The sequence below is a fragment of the Microtus oregoni genome, unplaced genomic scaffold (genome assembly GCF_018167655.1).
Source record: "Microtus oregoni isolate MIOR12 unplaced genomic scaffold, Mior012 000016F_ref0000370, whole genome shotgun sequence".
In the NCBI taxonomy this organism is placed as follows: domain Eukaryota; kingdom Metazoa; phylum Chordata; class Mammalia; order Rodentia; family Cricetidae; genus Microtus; species Microtus oregoni.
The window spans coordinates 3,943,813-3,961,707 of NW_024543075.1; the positions used below are offsets into that span (position 1 = coordinate 3,943,813).

At 49.4% G+C, this 17,895-nt stretch overlaps 1 protein-coding gene across 4 annotated transcripts; it reads left to right on the top strand.

The window, feature by feature from the left end:
* Nucleotides 1–661: 661 nt before the first annotated feature.
* Rnh1 (ribonuclease/angiogenin inhibitor 1) lies at nucleotides 662–14,679 on the top strand. Of its 4 annotated transcripts, none has more exons than XM_041666412.1 (10): nucleotides 662–797; nucleotides 8,654–8,758; nucleotides 10,196–10,366; nucleotides 10,682–10,852; nucleotides 11,584–11,754; nucleotides 11,830–12,000; nucleotides 12,088–12,258; nucleotides 12,486–12,656; nucleotides 14,187–14,357; nucleotides 14,449–14,679. In XM_041666412.1, exons 1-10 carry the CDS (start codon nucleotides 703–705, stop codon nucleotides 14,534–14,536), a joined length of 1,485 nt encoding a protein of 494 aa, XP_041522346.1. In that variant the 5' UTR covers nucleotides 662–702; the 3' UTR covers nucleotides 14,537–14,679. The 4 variants fall into 4 exon arrangements, with proteins under 4 accessions (XP_041522346.1, XP_041522348.1, XP_041522347.1 ...); XM_041666414.1 differs by lacking the exon at nucleotides 662–797 and adding an exon at nucleotides 6,319–6,457; XM_041666413.1 differs by lacking the exon at nucleotides 662–797 and adding an exon at nucleotides 6,422–6,558.
* The last annotated feature ends 3,216 nt before the right edge of the window (nucleotides 14,680–17,895 follow it).

Here is a 17,895-nt window from a genome sequence, read left to right on the forward strand (position 1 = left end):
TGCCCCCTATTTGCAGAAGACGATATAAGCTTTCAGCCACTGTTCCACAGTCGGGCCTGCCTGCCTGCTGCCATGCTCCCCTATGAATTCACCTCTGGAGCACAAGTTAAAAGTTGGACATGGTGTCTCACAGCAGCAGAACGACAGTGAGAGACCTTGTCGGATGGCAATAGAGTGGAATGTCATAGAGCAGGGCACTGGACAAGTGTACATATACCACGCTCACAAGTTAATAATAATATAACCCAGAAGCCAGGCGTGCTGGACACATGAGGGTTGTTCAAAAATATATCAAGCAAACTAGGCATAGTAATCTCAGAACCCAGGGAAGCTGAGGCAAGATCGACTTGACTTCGAGACCACCCTGGCTACTTAGAATTGTTTCAGTTCATCAAGAGCCTGCATAACGAGACCTTGGTTCCGAAACAAGCCAGCATGCACGCAAACAAACAAACCAAAAAACTCTCCAACACATTTTAGCAGAATTCCGTCAAGATTTATAGTGTGGGCAAAGAGCCGGTTCCGGAATCGGCCAACACAACCTGTCACAGGGAAGGCGTAAGCTCCAGCGCAGGCGTCAACCACCGTGGATCAGCACTGCGACACACTGCTACAGTACTACTACACACTGGAAATGGACTTCTTCCCCAGCGAAAAGTACCACGCGGTAGGCCCCGCCTCCACACTAAACCCCGCCCCCCAATGCCGACACGCCTCGTAGGGCCTCGCCCCGCCTCGCCCACTCCAGTTCGAAGGCCGCCATCACGCCGTGTTCTCCAGGCCTTCGTCATCGCAAGGTCAGTTTCACGCTCTGTCTTAAGGTTCGTGGTTACTCAGCCGTCCGTGCCCCGCTCAGCCGGGGAAGAGCTGGAGCGAGCCGTGCGCTCCCGGGCAGGACTTGGGGCGAGGAGAGACCAATGAGGCGGTGTCTGCGCACGTGGATGACGTCATCCCTGCGGTGGCTGGGGTGGGGTCCTGGCACGTCGGTGTACGCACGCGTAGCCTTCCCTTGAGGGCACCGAAACAAGGATCCGCCCAATTGGAATTGCTTCCCTTCCCTAAGCGGCGTTGCCCTTCACACCCCCTAAAGCACTTCCTCGGGATTCGAGGGGTAGTGGAGGACCTCGGTGGAGCGAGAACTCAAGTGGACGGTCGCTCGATCGTCCAGGTCCTCCGAGAACTGCGGACTCACAGTGGGGCCTGAAACAGGGAGCCTTAGGTCTCCCGGACTCGAGGAAAAGTGGAAGGAGCTCCCGTGGGAGGGCACGTAACTGGTTCCACTCCTGAGAGTCGCTTTGCAGACAGCCAGATTTCTGCCGCAATTTATGTCATTTTGGGAGATAGAAGCAGTTATCTTTACAGGGTAGTGAAAAATCTAAAACAGCCCCCCGTGGAGATGATTGATTCAGTCGCATAAACAGATAATTGAACGTAAAACAAAGTTTCACTTTGTAGCCCAGCCCAGTCTGGAACTCACTATGTAGCACAAACTAATCTTGAACTCATCCTGATTCTCTGGCTCAGCGTTTTGGATGAAGTGCTGGAATTAATGTAAAGTTGGGCTTCTTCTCTGTGGTTGTACACAGATAAAGTAGGTTGTGTGTGGTGACATAGACTTCCAAACTCATTGTGGAGGAGGATGAGGTTGAGGCCAGCTCTGGGTTACGGGTTACGTACGTGTCTCAAGGTGAGCCCGGACTACATAGCAGGGCTATCTGTATCTTTTGCTTTTGTTACTTTTTTGAGACGGTCTCACTATGTAGACCAGGCTGGCTTTGAACTCAGATCTGCCTGCTTGGGCCTCCGGGGTAGAATGCTGGGATTAAAGGCAGCCCATGTCCTGCTGCAAGACATTAAAAAAAAAATTTTTTTTTAAATTAAAAAAAATGTAGCAGAGCCATGTGTAGTGTGCACGCCGTTAGTCCTAGCACTCAGGAGCAGAGGCAGGTGGATCTCTGTAAATTCCAGGACAGTCTGTGGTTTACATAGTGAGTTCCAGGACAGCCTGAACTACATTACATAGTGAGATCCTGTCTTGATGGAAAACGAAACACCCAGAATTGGAATACTTGTAAAAATACCAGTTTCTATTTGCTGTAACCAAATTGCAAATCTGTTTGTCACTTTACATTTCTGGAGAGAAGTCCGAGGGCATTAGAAGTCAAGTGTCTGTGGCTTGTTCCTCCTGGAGGCTCCAAAAGACAAATGCCTCTTTGTCCTTTCCAAATGCCTCTTTGTCCTTTCCCCCAACTGTCTCTGCCACTTCCTTAAGACACCCGATCCACCCGTGGTACTTTCCCCAAATGGCATCCAGTAAAGCTGGTGGAAACACAGCTTATCCAGCGAGCCCATGCTCCCTCCTCCTCTCCCTTCTCATTCTCCCTCAGTGGAAGTGGTCTCTGTAGAAACCCTCATTTGCATGCCAGCGGCAGGAAGAGAGGTGCTCTTCACAGTTTGTCCTGAGAGCCCCGTGAGGTGCTAGAAACACTTTGTACCTGCCAGACACATGGCTTGCCTGGAACCCAGGACCCCAAGTTGGTGCCCTTTCCTTTGTGAGTACAGAGAGCCCATGCAAAACCACAGCTCTTGTCCTAAAGGGAATGAGAGATAGTTTATTCTGGAGTCATTTTAGCAACCATGGCCTGGGAACACAGATTTAGGTTGCCCCAAATTCCATGTTCCAATATGGAAACAGTTTCATGGAGTTTTGTAGTTTTACAGGACAAAGACATAAATCAAGGGAAATTTAAACGATACTGGCAGGTACAGCAGAGAGGTGGTTACAGCAAGATGGAGGAAGCTTTCTATAGGCCCAAGATGCTATCTGATGACACGCCTAGCTTTTGGGCTAGTGGAAGCCGTTGGTCTGCTAAGTTGATAGATTCTAGAAGGTTTCTATTAGTCACAGGATGTTAGTTCCAGCACAGAGATGGGCAAGGAAGGGCTGTCTGGGAGGGCTAGAACTAGCCCAAGATAAGGTGATTAGGCTCTGGAACCGCACCTTTCCAGTCTCCCGGCAGCACTGAAACTCTGATCAGTCTCTGTAGATGCGATACAGCTTCTTATCAGGAACTCTTCACGTCAGCACCAAGAATAGACTGACCTGACCAACGCTTCCCTTCCAGTTGGCAGCCTTCACCTTCCCCTCATTCATAGTTGCTGGTGTCTTGAGTTCTCATGGCTCCTGCAGCCCGGAAGATTAAGCTAGGTCTGTAGTGACCACTGTGCAGGATGTTAGGAGGCTGATTTCCAGGCTACCTTCTTGCCTGCCTCACTTGTCTCCCTCTCCCTCTTCAGGGCCCCCTGTACCAGGTCTTTTTGGGAAAACAATCCCTGACCTCCCACGCTGCTATGCTGGAGTCTCCTTTTCTTGTGTTCCTTAAACCCCAGGAAGACTGGTGTAATGGATTAAGTAAAATGCTGCCAATCCCCAAGTGGCTGCAGCAGGCAGTGGGCCATGAGACCACGCTGCAGGTCTCCAAAATGGTGGCAGGCAGTGGGCAGTGGGGTCCTGAGAGCCGCCAGTCCCAGGCAGGGAAGGCACAGTTTCTCAGTGGCTGCAGTGGGCCACGAGTCCCAGGCAAGGAGCCACCTAGTGAGCGAGAGACAGAGACATAGATAGGCACGCCATACAGAGTGAGGTTGGATATTTATTTAGTGGGTTATAGAGGGGGAAGGGGAGAAGGGGGAAGAGCAGAGAGACAGAGACAGAAAGGGGAGAAGGGGAAAATGGGGAGAAGGGAGAGATTCAGAAGTTGCCTCCTCAAGAGAGACGGAAAAGGAAGAGACTTGGGCTGCAGGCAGAAAGGAAGATCTGCCTGCCTCAGTGACTGATGGGGAGGGGGTGGGCGGGGCTTGTCTCTTAAAGGGACAGGACAGATCATTACATTCCCATCTTTTTTATAATAAAAAGGCTAGAGGTTAGGCACCACAGGTTAAAGGAATTAGGGTGGCAGATTCTCAAGAGTGCTTCCTGCTTATTCGTGGATGTCATCTTTGGGGGGAACCTGAGAAAGCTGGGTGCTGGTCACATCTTGGCATAGCTGGTCTCTTTGCTCCTGTCCACTGTTTGTGGTATGGGAATGTCTGGTTTCTTACACCTGTTTATAAGGTATTGGCAGAACAGAGGACAAAGTTAAGTTTAGGAAAAAAAAAATTTAGGACCAGGTAATTGAGAGGGGTGTATCTGATCTGTTTAAGGAGGATCGTTTAATTCAGCTCCCTGAAACTCACAAGAATTCTTTGGGTTTATGAAAATATAAGTTTTAAACAGCAGCATATTTATATTAGAATGACTGTGACAGATGTTTTTGTACAATGGAAAGTATTTTAAAAACTATGGAAGGCAGCATGAGAGAATTTTGTTAACTTGTATCTGTCCTCACACCTTTATAACTTGCAGGCACACATCTTAATAACTTGTATTTGTGTTTTGCTGAAATTTGTATGGTGAGGTTGTCCTTTTAAACTGACAAAATCTCTCAGGTGTCAAACTGCATCAGAGATCTTTGGGAAGGATAAAATTTTACTTGAGTTATTGATTAAAAGATGACAGAGAACTTACTTGGTTGGCACCTAGAGCTACTCCTCAGGGTCCTCCATGGTTGCTGAAGGTCTTATTTGCCTTTTTGCTGTTTAGTGCAAGTCCTGTGGGCTAAGAAACCTATAGGAAGACAAGCCTCCCTTGACCTGAGCAGCTAGGCTGTCGATTCCAGTGATCCTGTCCACGTCTGGAGAGCTTCAGTTTAGATGAAAGGCAGTTTTTCCCAGTGGTCAGCACTTGGCAGTTGAAGCAAACTGCATATGGACAAACTGTGCCCGTTTGTCTTCTGTCTTCTTTGGAGGAAATAGAGTGCTGCTGCTAGGAGCCAACCTGTCTCTTTTTGTTATGAAAAGTTTTTTTTTATATATATAATTAAATATTTAAATGCCATATTCCCCAGATCTCTGAGCAGTTGAGGGCTGTTTATCATGTGTCACTACAGTATAGAATCTGCCTGGAGAGCTGGGTCTGAGCTTGGCTGTACTGGCTCTTAACCTAACAGGTAAGATTTGCACTCATAAAAAGACAGAAGAAAAAACTGCTTGCAATAGAAGGTTAATGGCATAACTGACAATAGTAGAGAACATCTTAATATATTTTAAATGAGGCTTGGATTCAATATAAAGTATTTTTGTAAGAGACTCAAAAGTACATCCCAGTTTAAAACATGAGACATTGATTTGTAGTCTGGAATGAGATACAATGAACAGACAGTCATAACATTTAACAGTAAACATAGGTGCATTTAAGTTACATGTATGAACACACACACGGAGTGAACAGGAATTGGGTGAAGTGGATGCTCTTGGTGGGCCCTACCAAAGGCATGGCACTGTGTAAAACACACATACAACAGAGTCAGCAAGAGGAATTTAGAGACATAAGCATAAATAAACTGGGACCAGGCAGGGAATACCTCAGTAAAGATGGCGGAACTCTGGCACACAGTAGGTGTGCAACAAATAGGTGGATAAATGCTGGTTTCTTGACAAGTGTGGCTCTCTGTGCAGGAGAATGGGGCTCTTGAGTGACATTCAAACTCTCTTTGCTGACCTTTTCCAAGTGCTAGAATTCCAGCACTCGGGCGGCAAATCTGCGAGTTCGAGGCCAGCTGCCCATCAAGACCTGTTTCAAAAGGCAAAATTCTATAACTTGGGAGTATGTTACAAAGTTTAAACATGGGCTGAAGAGATGGTTTAGCAGTTAAGAGCATTGGCTGCTGCTTAACCCAGTTCAGTTCCCAGCATCTGATATAACTTTAGTCCCAGGGAATCTGATACCCTCTTCTGGCTTCCCTGGGCACGATGCACAGACATATGCAAACGAAACATTCATGATTAAACAGTGACAAAATGCTTGCCCTTTCGGAGTGTTGAGAGCTTCATGCATAAAAGGCTCTCTGTTTATCACCCCCAGCCACATCCCGAGCCATAAAGGGTTTTTTTTGAGGGGGGTCGTGTTTGGGGACAGGGTTTTTTTTTTTTTTTCTTTCTGTGTGACAAAGCCCTGGCTGTTCGGGACTCTTTTTGTAGACCAGGCTGGCCTCGAACCCACAGAGATCGGTCTTCCTTCCCGAGCGCTGAGATTAAAGGCGTGCGCGCCACCACAACCGGTTGACTCGTAGGAGACGCGGGTGTGTGCTGTTCGTACCAGATCTCTCACAGTCGCACCCACTTCGCGGCAGCTGTGGGTCATTTTACATATTTTTAGTCAGGCCCAAAAGAAGTGACTCAGGTTTGTTTAGTTCTGTTCCCAAAGTGCAGTTTGCATGTGGGCGGGGCAGACCTGGTGGGAGGTTTCCTGAAGGCAAAAAGTGAAAGCCGAGGGGCCAGAGAGTGAAGATCGGCCTGAGTCTCGAGGCCCCGCCCTGGGCGGAAGGAACGGAGCGGCTGGGACCTCTAGCAGCAGAGCCAGGTGAGCTAGGCCATGCTTCGTGGCGCCCGGCTGGCTCTGAGGGTTTTTCTCGAGTCCCCTCCTGGCCCTCTTAATACGTGGCAGAGCGTCTGGACCAGAAGGTTCGAGGGACCAAAAATAGGGCGGGGGCGGGATTGATGGCCCAGCGAGCCTCTGAGGCCTTTTCCTTCCTAGGGTGGCACAGATGTGCCCTAGGGTCGCCTTTCTCTCTGCTTTAAGGCTGAGCTCAAGTTTCCGTCCGCCAGCGGTCTCTTGGCTTACTTAAAGACCCAAAGGGGGCTGTCTTCAGATCCCAGAATTAACCAAACCGGGCTACAGCTAGGAGGCGCTAGCTGGCACCCCCCCCCCCCCCGCAGTTAAGCCGAGGTCTGAATAATGCCTGCAAACCAGCCTTGTAGGGCCTCCAGCCTGGTCACCTGTGTTCCTTCCAAAGGGTCAAGGGTCCAGAGAAACCTAGGGCCTGGTCCCAAGGCCAAGCAAGGGGAGGAGCGTGGGAGGAGAGCCAGCTGCCGGTTACTTTCACATCCCTTGTCCCTGACCTCAGATGATCACGGAACTGGCTGACACCCTGCCTCAGAGCCCAGCCCTGTGCTTTCCCATAAGGTAGACACTCTAGGATCCCCTGGTCTGTAGTGCACAAGAGGACAAGCCTTGTGGGCCAGGGCTGCTGAGAGAGTCCTGGAGCAGCCCCCCCCCCCCCCCCGGAGTTCCCCAGCAACAGCTGTTTGGATGACGCACCCTGGGATCCAGGCGTTGCTGGTTTTAGTCACTGGCGCGTTGTGGGTGGGGATAACTGGTTGCTCCACGCTGCCGCTGTTATGACCACAGTGAGTTATCTACTCCCTTGCTTCAGTTTCCCCACCACTAACCCTTGTGTCAAGATGTGCAAAGTCAATCTTTCTCCCTGGCTGGCATTAAGGGGGGCATTCTTCCAGCTCTGGGGAGGAAAGGGAAGGCCCCCTTCAGCAAGGCCATTCTGTGCCAGGCACTGTTAACCTCACATAGAATTGTGGTCATTGTTGTGACCATCCTAGAGGGCGGCTGGAGTGTGTTTCTATTGCTCTTAAACAGAATCCAGTACCCCCTCCCCAATCTCTGTGCTAGCAGCAAAGCAGAGACCACTTCTTCCAAGGAGTCCTCCAGGACCCCACATGCTGTCCAGACTGGCCTGCTTGACAGGGTCAGGAGATACGGGGCCGTGGATGTCTGTGCCCCAGTGCCAGTCTTGTTTATTCAGGTTCTGTGCCCATCCCTGTCAGAGCCTGTGACCTGTTTGTCCCGGCTTTCCTGGATATAGGTCTCTTTTTTTTCTCAGCCTGATGGGCAGCCTGGATCCTTTGTGGGCTGGGCCTGTCCTGGCTGAGGGTTTTTGCAGAGGATAATCCTGTCCTGGCTGAGGGTTTTTGCAGAAGATAATCCTGTCCTGGCTGAGCTCCTAGCCTTAGAAGGAAGCCATGAAAGAGCCCAGAGCCCTGTGCCTTCCCACCCCCACCCTTCAGGTAGTTGCTTATGCCCAGGATCCTGGCGCCCTGGCATCTGACTTTGTGGATGACTTGGCAACAGTAGTGTGGTGCTGCTTGCCACCCAACTTGTTCTCGGGACATGGGCTGAGTGAGCAGGAAACCCCCCGCTGGGGTTTCCAGACACAGCTATGCTCAGGCACATACATAAGAGGCAGGAGAGGGCTGGAGAGATGGCTCAGAGGTTAAGAGTATTGCCTGCTCTACCAAAGGTCCTGAGTTCAATTCCCAGCAACCACATGGTGGCTCACAACCATCTGTAATGGGGTCTGGTGCCCTCTTCTGGCCTGCAGGCATACACACAGACAGAATATTGTATATGTAATAAATAAACAAACAAATAAATAAATATTTAAAAAAAAAGAGGCAGGAGAGTTCCAGGCCGGACTCGGTGCCAATGCTGTCTTCAGCAAGGAGGTGCTCGGGTGGCTGGGCTCCTTCTGACTGCCCTGGTGCTGGCCCTTATGTTCTGCTGCTTTTAGTGGTATTTGCTGGGGTACATGTGAGTGGCCTCCTCTCCTGACACCTTGTTTATTTCTGGAGACACTTGCTGGGGAGAGACTGTGCCCCTACTGAAAAGAAAATGTACTCTTTCGGCTTTTGGACTCTTTCTGTTACAAATTCTATCCTGTCAAGCTATGGAAATTTCAAGAGTTCTCTTTCTTCTTCTGCCCAGATTACATTGTACACCTACCATGAGTCTTGATATCCAGTGTGAGCAGCTGAGTGATGCCAGATGGACAGAGGTCCTTCCCCTGATCCAGCAATACCAAGTGGTCAGGTAGAGGCAGCCTTGGGGACCTCGTGGGTACCATTGGGTTTGGCTGGGAGGGCAGAACTCTGTTGTGGAGGTGGGTAGTTCTTGCAGCTTGGTGGCCACCTGACAAGGGTTTGCTGTGTTCCAAAAGGATGCTCCTCATGGACGCGAAAATGTCTTGCATAATTTTCATGAGGTGTTACTTCAACCTTTTTGTTTGTGCATTGTGAGACAGGGTCTCACTCTGTAGCCCATATTGGCCAGGAATTGAGCTCTAGGGACATGGCTTAATAGTTGAGCACTTGGCTAGCATGCCCAGGGCTTTGGGTTCAGTTGATTTCCCCAAATACAAATGAGCTTGATGGTACAAGCCTGTTATCCCAGCACCGGGGACGGGGAAGCAGGAGGATCAGAAGCCCAAACAGCATTTTCTACTACATAGTGAGCGTAAGTTAGCCTGAGCTACAGGGGCCTGAAAACAGCTGAGAGCCAGGCCTGTAGCAGGTATGAGAAGAATATGCGAACCACTGCAGGCTCAGGTGGAGCGGGCAGGCTTGGTGTGGAGACTGATGGCAGTGGCAGGTGGTGGACACCTTAAGTTTGGCAGTGTGGACCCTTATGATTCAGCTTTTCCTTCTAGTCTAGACGGACTAGGTGGTGGTGCCTGTCCACACCTGTCCCTGTCCATCTCTGACTGAGAAAGGGAGTAGTACCAGTTCCCAGAAAAGAGATAGGCACCTGCTTCATCCTCATTTCCCGAGATAGTTTTAGGTTTGCCGCAGAATCCAAAAGTCATTCAGGCATCTGCAGCTTCCATGTCCATGTCCCAAGACTCTCCTGCCACCTACAACTCTAGTCAGACATGGGTCCCAGCCTTGCCCTGTGATTTTTCCCCACTCTCAGTTGCTTATGATTCCCATGTGACTTTGACTGATCATCCCCTTAGCCCTTTCTGTAGGGTTTCACTTCCTCTTGTCCTAGTGCCCTGACTTTTGAGACTAGATACCCTGCACGTGTTCCCTTGGCTAGTCTGAGGGCTTTTCATGGTGGTGATGTGCTTTTGAAGGGTGTGGAGAAATTATAGGTGTGGCCTCTCCCAGTGTGGACAAAACTGAGTCATAACTTGCTATGGTTCATCATGTACTCATGCTGCTGGAGCTCTGACCAGATCTGAGTTCCTCTGCCTGCTATCAACATCCCTTCCTACTCTCTCCCTACCCCCATTCTCAGTGCTGGGGCTTTGTGCAAGCTAGGCAGGCAGCACTGGTTCTTGTTCTCTGAGAAAGTTTTCTAGCCCAGACTGAGCTGGGGCTTGGTATCCACCTGCCACCACAAATGCCTGTTTCAAGTTTAAACATGATAGCTATTATCCATATTTGGATTTCTTACTCCTGGTGGGTTGTATGAGATGGTGTTGGATCTGAGGCCAGCGCCATGCTGACCTAGGGGTCCTGTCTACAGGCTGGATGACTGTGGTGTCACTGAGGTGCGATGCAAAGACCTCAGCTCAGCGATCCAGGCCAACCCTACCTTAACAGAGCTCAGCCTATGCACCAATGAGCTGGGAGACGCTGGTGTGTGCCTGGTGCTCCAGGGCCTGCGGAATCCCACCTGTAAGATCCAAAAGCTGAGGTAAGTCCAGGGGCTCAGCCCAGCCTGTGATGTAGAAAGCCACTGAGAGGGGGTGAGAGGTAGGAAGGGGCAGGCTATGGTAACAGGCACTCCCACTTCATCCAGGACACAGTTGAAGTGTGCAGTACTGGGACAGGCCACACTGTGGCTCTGTTCCGGGTTCCATCCCCAAGAATCTGGCTGAGCCACACTGGTCCTCCTTTGGCCTGGAGCTCCATCTAGAGGGAACCCTGTGAAGTGTCTTGGGAGCTCTGGCATGGGCTCATGGTATGGGCTGGGTCTGTTCCTGACTGCTGCTGATGGCGTGTGCTTCAGCCTTCAGAACTGCAGCTTGACGGAGGCTGGCTGTCGGGCCCTGCCTGACGTGCTGCGGTCTTTGCCTACCCTGCGTGAACTACATCTCAGTGATAACCCTCTGGGGGATGCAGGCCTGAAGCTGCTCTGTGAAGGACTTCTGGACCCCCAGTGCCGCCTTGAGAAGCTTCAGTGAGTGTATATCTTGTCAGGATCCCCGAGCTCTTTGCTGCCCCTGACCCAGAGCCCAGCCAGCCAGCCAGCCGTCCAAGCACTCGGGAGGCAGAAGCAGGCATATCTCTGTGAATTTGAGGCCAGCCTGGTCTATAGAATGAATTCCAGGACAGGCACCAAAGCTACACAAAGAAACCCTGTCTTGAAACAAACACTGGGCAGTGGTGGCACATGCCTTTAATCCCAGCACTCAGGAGGCATAGACAGGTGGATCTCTGTGAGTTCGAGGCCAGCCTGATCTACAAGAGCTAGTACCGGGACAGGCCCCAAAGCTACAGAGAAACCCTGTCTCAGAAAAAACAAAACAACAACAACAAAAAAACCACACAACTTTGGCGGGAAATCCTAGGATTTGCTAGGGACTGGCAGCTGACCTAGCCTCTGAGAGTGGGAACTGATACTGGTGGAGTCTGGTTTGATTCTGTAGTGTGACCTCAGATGAGGTGAAGCTACTGTCTGGTAGGAGATTGTTTTCTTTCTGCTGATTCTGGGATAACCTCGGGATTGAGCGAGGTGGGGCTCTTTTCAGGAAAGGTTCCCTAAGCGATGTTGGTATCCACATGAGCCTCATCAGATAAAGCTTAAGGAGGCAATAGAAAATGAGATACCAGGAATCCCTTATATTCCCTTGATACAGTCTAGGCCCATCCTTAACCCTTTTGATTTGCCTGAGACCCATCTCCCCACAGGTTGGAATACTGTAACCTCACAGCTACCAGCTGTGAGCCCCTGGCTTCAGTGCTCAGGGCAAAAGCCAACTTTAAAGAGTTAGTGTTGAGCAACAACGACCTCCATGAGGCTGGTGTCCAGACGCTGTGCCAGGGCTTGAAGGACTCTGCCTGTCAACTGGAGTCACTCAAGTATGTACCAGGCCACAGAGGCTGAGGGGTAGGAGCAGGCACCAGGGCTCCTCTTACTATGTCCTGTGTCTCCAGGCTGGAGAACTGTGGTCTCACATCAGCCAACTGCAGGGATCTGTGCGATGTCCTGGCCTCCAAAGCCTCACTGCAGCACCTGGACCTGGGCAGCAACAAGCTGGGCAATGCAGGCATCGCAGCCCTGTGCTCGGGACTGCTGCTCCCCAGCTGTCGGCTCAAGACTCTGTGGTGAGTCAGCTCCCAGCCTCTTTCCGTGGGGATGGAGGACATGGAGGTGAGTGAGGGACATCCTTCAAGAATGTTGGTGTTCCACAGGCTGTGGGAGTGTGACATCACTGCAGAGGGCTGCAAGGACCTGTGCCGTGTCCTCAGGGCCAAGCAGAGCCTGAAGGAACTCAGCCTCGCTGGCAATGAGCTGAGGGATGAAGGTGCCCAGCTGTTGTGCGAGAGCCTGCTGGAGCCTGGCTGTCAGCTGGAGTCACTGTGGTGAGGCGGCCTGAGCAAAAATGCAAAAAGCTAGGGTGGAGTGATGGCTGGGAGCTGCTGTTGGACTCTGGGAGTTGGGGTGGCAGGAAGAGGCCAGTGCTGGCTGAGGTGGTGGTACACAGAGGTTGAAGGATGGGAAAGGGAGTGGGTGAGCCCCTGGGTTCCTTACAGACCTCCAAGGGAAGGGCCAGTTGGAGCTGGTGGCTCCAGCCTTGCTGTTCCTACAGGATAAAGACCTGTAGCCTCACAGCTGCCTGCTGTTCCCACATCTGCTCCGTGTTGACCAAGAATCGTTCTCTGGTGGAGCTGCAGATGAGCAGCAACCCACTGGGGGACTCGGGAGTCCTGGAGCTTTGCAAGGCCCTGGGCCAGCCAGACACTGTGCTGCGTGTGCTTTGGTGAGTGTGCGGGGCTGGGGAATGTGCTGGGAGGTCGGGACAGTTTAAGTCTGGCTACCTTCCTTCTGTATGGAACCATAGTTAGGGACGTCCTAAGTTTCCCCCATCCCATCCCCCTCTGGATAGTGTGTGTATCCCAGGTACTCACTATGTAGACCAGGCTGGCCTCAAACTCAGAGATCTGCCTGTTGAGTGTTTTAGGTAAGGCATGCACCAAGCCTGGATCCCTAGTCACATTCTAGCAGCTTCTACAGAACCTTGTGTCTCCTGGTCATTGAGCTAGATGCGGAATCTGAGCCACTCATTTCTTTCCCATCTCTTTCTGGTTCCAGGGAGGTCTCTGCCACCCCAAATCTCCTATATGTCTACTTGTTCTCTTTGGCAGGTTTTTGTTATTTTACATTTCTGTTTGTGTGTGCATGCCCCCAAACCCATATGCCATGTGGAGATCAGAAGATAATGCAGGAGCTGGTTCTTCTACCATGGGGTTCCAAGTATGGAACTCAGGTTGTTAAACTTAGTAGCAAGTAGGCCCAGCTCTTTGGCAGCTTCTAAAATTTTCTACCCATTGTGCTCTGGGCTACTGATTTGCCTTTATGTGGGTCTTGGTCCCGAGAAGTCTGTGCTTTCCTCATCTTTTTCCTTCTCTGCAGTGCCCAGGAGTCAGCACTTGAGTTTTAAGGGCAATCCAGTTCCTGTCCTCATTTTCTTTTTCTTTTCTTTTTTTTTTAATATTTATTTATTATGTATACAATATTCTGTCAGTGTGTATGTCTGCAGGTCAGAAGAGGGCACCAGACCTCATTCCAGATGGTTGTGAGCCACCATGTGGTTGCCGGGAATTGAACTCAGGACCTTTGGAAGAGCAGGCAATGCTCTTAACCACTGAGCTATCTCCCCAGCCCCCCTGTCCTCATTTTCTTCCTCAAGTTTTTGTTATCATTTCTAGACATTTCATTCCAGTCATTTCCGGCCAGTTCAGAGTCTTATTTACCATTCATCTCAGCCTTGCCCTCTGTGGTGCTGCATCTTGACTGCTGGTCATTTTTGGACATTTTGAAGGGTGGACCAGGACACTATACGTGTGCCACAGTTATAGGACACTCTGTAGTCTAAGGGAAAGGTCAGGAGACATGGGGCCTGCTATAGTCACTTACAGATGGGTCCTGTAGATTTCAGGCCCACCTTGGGGAGGCAAGCCATAGCAGCTTCTTAATGTCACCTGCCCTACTTGTTCCTCTGGCTTCCCCAGGTCCCATCTGATGGGCCCTGCTCACTTGTTCTTCATGTGGCCTGTACCCCAATCTTCCCCCATTTGGAACCTATCTGCCCTGTCACTTTCTATAGGCACCTGATGTGCAGGGTTCTGATCTAGCCAGGCTCTTGGCCTCTGCAGCAGTGCACACTGCCCCTGCCAGGGGGAGCTAGGGTTCTCACTGTTGTATCCAGTTGAGGAAAGCGCAGCTGCAGTTGAAGCACCAAGGGGTTGCCTTCTTGCCAAAGTGGAACAACTCTGCCCTCTCTACCCAGGCTGGGGGACTGTGATGTGACAGACAATGCCTGCAGCAGCCTTGCCGCAGTTCTGCTGGCTAACCGCAGCCTGCAGGAGCTGGACCTCAGTAACAACTGCATGGGGGACTTGGGTGTCCTGCAACTGATGGAAAGCCTCAAACAGCCCAGCTGTACCCTTCAGCAGCTAGTGTAAGTGGATGTTCTTGGTGAAGGTGGTGGGACACGGGCTGCCTGGGCTCAGGGATTCATTCCAACTCACTCCTGCCTTGCCTGTGCACAGCCTGTATGACATTTACTGGACGGAGGAGGTAGAAGACCAGCTGCGGGCCCTGGAGGAGGAAAGGCCATCCTTGAGGATCATCTCCTGAGATGTGCACGTCTCTGGATACAACGTTAACCCAGCCCCAGGGCCGGCCAGCAGGAACTCTGGCTCTGGGTGTTCTAGCATTGTAATCTTATTTTAGCAGAAAACTTTAGACACTTTATAACTATTAAAACACTTTGTTGACAAGGTAGGTCCTTATCATTGTGAGCCGGTGTAGCTGTGCTATGACTGCTTCCTGTGTGTGGGGTAGTTTATTCATGTGCTCACCCCAGCAGTGGGCCCTTAATCTCCAATATGGCCTTTCTTAAAAAAAACTTGGACAGCCTTGAACCTTGGGCATACTCTACTGTCTCTGTGTTGGGACTACAGGTATTGTAAAAGGGATTCCAGATGTACGCCATTACACTTTGCTCCAAGGCAGGTAGGTCTTAAAGAGACTTTCAAAGCTGTATCTTCTCCCTGCCTACACTGAGTAGTATAAGTGAGGATGATCTCTGCTTGCAGTGGTCAAGCATGACTTAGGAAGACTCATTTCCCATACCTGAAATCCCAGAGACTGGGTAAGACTCAGTGGTGGAACTCGTCCTAGCACAAAAAGGGTTGAAAACAAATCCCAAGAGATCAAAATCTCTGAAATCTAAAATCTCCAAATTATAAAAGGTAAATCTTCAATGTGAAATTGCCAATAATTTTCATGACTAAACGTGCTTATGAGAAAAGGGTGGCTGGTCAAATTCTAGAGAAAGAGACTGGCTATGTGATGTGGCAAATATAAAAGCTAGGGACTTACTTATTTAGTGACAGGGTTTCTGTGTCCTAGAACTCAAGAGATCTGCCTGCCTCTGCCTCCTGAGCATCAGCAGCATCCGGCTATTTGTAAGATTTGTATTTATGTAGCATTAGTGATAGCAGTGAACCGCTAGTGGATGCCGAGACCCAAACCCAGGTCCTCTGCAGGAGCAGCTACTGCTCTGAACCACTGAGCCACCTCTGAAGGATTTTTGAGACAGGGTCTCATATTGTAGCTTTGGCTTACCCGAACTTGTTATATAGACCAGGCTAGCCTCGCACTCCCAGATATTTGCTTGCCTCTGCCTTCCCAATACTGGGATTAAAAGTGTGCACTAGCATACCTAGCTTCCTGACTTATTTCTAAAATTACACTTTTAAATTTTTTTCTTTTCTGTTTCTTTTTTCTAGACAGGGTTTTTCTAGACTCCTGCCTGTGCCTTGTGAGTACTGAGATTAAAGGTGTGCACCACAACCCCACTAAAATTTACTTTTATTGGGGCTGGAGAGATAGCTCCATGGTAAGGAGCTGTTCTTTCAGATGATCTGGGTTCAATTTTCAGCACCCATATGGCAGCTCACAGCTGTAACTTCTGTTCCAGGGGATCCAACACCATCACACAGACATACATGCAAGCAAAACACCAATGTACATAAAATACAAATAAATTACTTAAAAATTATTTTTACTTTATTATTATTATTTTTAAAAAAAGGTTCTCACTACGTATTAGCTGACTTCAAACTTGCTAAATAGAACAGGCTGGCCTTGAATTCAGAGATCTGTGTGTTTTTGCCTCCCAAGTGCAGGGATTAAAAGTGTGTGTCTCCATGTGGCAAACTTATTTTTATGTGTATGGATGTTTTCCAGTACGTATGTCTGCACCATGTGCATGCCTACGGAAGCTAGAAGAAAGTGGTACTCTGGAACTGAGTTCTAACCACGTGGGTGCTGGGACTGGACCTGGGTACTCCGCAAAAGCAAATGCTCGTAACTGTTCACTCATTTCTCCAGCCCCCAAATTATTATTATTTTTTTAAAAGATAGGTTCTTTATGTTTTCCCTGGTTGGCCTCTGAAGAGATCAGCCCCCTTCTGCATCCTGAATGTGCTGCTATGCCCAGCTAAAATTATATTTACTTGTATGTGTACCAGTGGCAAATGTGTACCAACTGCAACCCAAGGGTTAACATCAAGAATATCAATTAAGAAGCAGTAACCCAGTGTCCCACTGTAACTCAGGCTGGCCCTGAAGTTATAGCAGTTCTGCCTAATTGCCTGGAGTGCTAGGATCATAGGCATGAACCACCATGTCCACTAATTTTTGCCATTTTCATCAGAATTTATAAAAACCTGATTAAGAATGAGCAGTACATCTAAGCAGACATAACTTTAAAAAAAACCAGGAAGGAAAAATGTCCATTATAATTGGTCACGTGGGAAATGCAAATCAAAACCAGTAAGATGTCTGGCAGTGGTGGCTCATACCTTTAATTCCAACACTTGGGAGGCAGAGGCAGGTGGGATCTCTTGAGTTCCAGGTCAGCCTGGTCTACAGAGTGAGTTCTAGGACACCCAGGGCTACAGAGAAACCCTGTCTCAACCAAACCAAAACTAAACCAAAAAGCAAACACACACACAACCAACCAGTAAAATGTCCCCTTACCTTGTTGAAAGCAGCTGTTATGGCAATGAGAGACAATGCATGGTGCTGGAGAGATGGCTCTGAGGTTAAGAGCACTTGTTGCTCTCGAGAGGATCTAGGGTCAGTTCCCAGCACTCCTATGCTGGCCCTCCACAATTTCTTAACTACAGTTCCAGGGGATCCAATGCCATCTTCTGGCCTCATACATACATATATGCAGACAAAACGCTCCTCATACTTCTAAAGTAAATCTCTAAAAAATTTTGCCGAGCAGTAGTGGCGCACACCTTTAATCCCAACACTTGGGAGTCAGTAGACAGATCTCTGAATTTGAGGCCAGCCTGGTCCACAGAGCAAGTTTCAGGACAGTCAGGGCTATACAGAGAAACCCTGCCTCAAAAAGACAAAACAAAACAAAAAAGTTAAAGATGGAGTTATTGGGGGTGGGGGGGCTGGAGCGATGGCTCAAAGGGTAAGAGCACTGGCTGCTGTTCCAGAGGTCCCAAGTTCAATTCCCAGCAACCATATGGTGGCTCACAACTATCTGTAGTGAGATCTGGTGCCTTCCTGCCAGCAGTACATTGTATGCTTAATAAATAAATAAATCTCTAAAAAAAAAAAAAAGACGGAGCTATGATATGACTCAACAATTGTTCTATCAGATACACATACAAAACAAACTCAGTCAGTTTGTCAGAGATATCTGTACCACCTTCATCACTCTAGCAGTGCTCCTAGCAGTAAGAAAGTGGGGCTGGAGGGATGGGAACTAACAACCACCTCTAACTCCAGTTCCTGGGGATGCCCTCTTCTGGCCTCCTGTATAATTTTACCCACAAACGTAATTAAAAATAAGAATAAGTAAATATTTTTTAAAAGAAATTTTAGTCAGGCATAGAGGCACAAACCTTTAATTCTGGGAGTCTGAAGCAGGAGGACTGGCAAGAATTTGAGGCTAGCCTGGGACA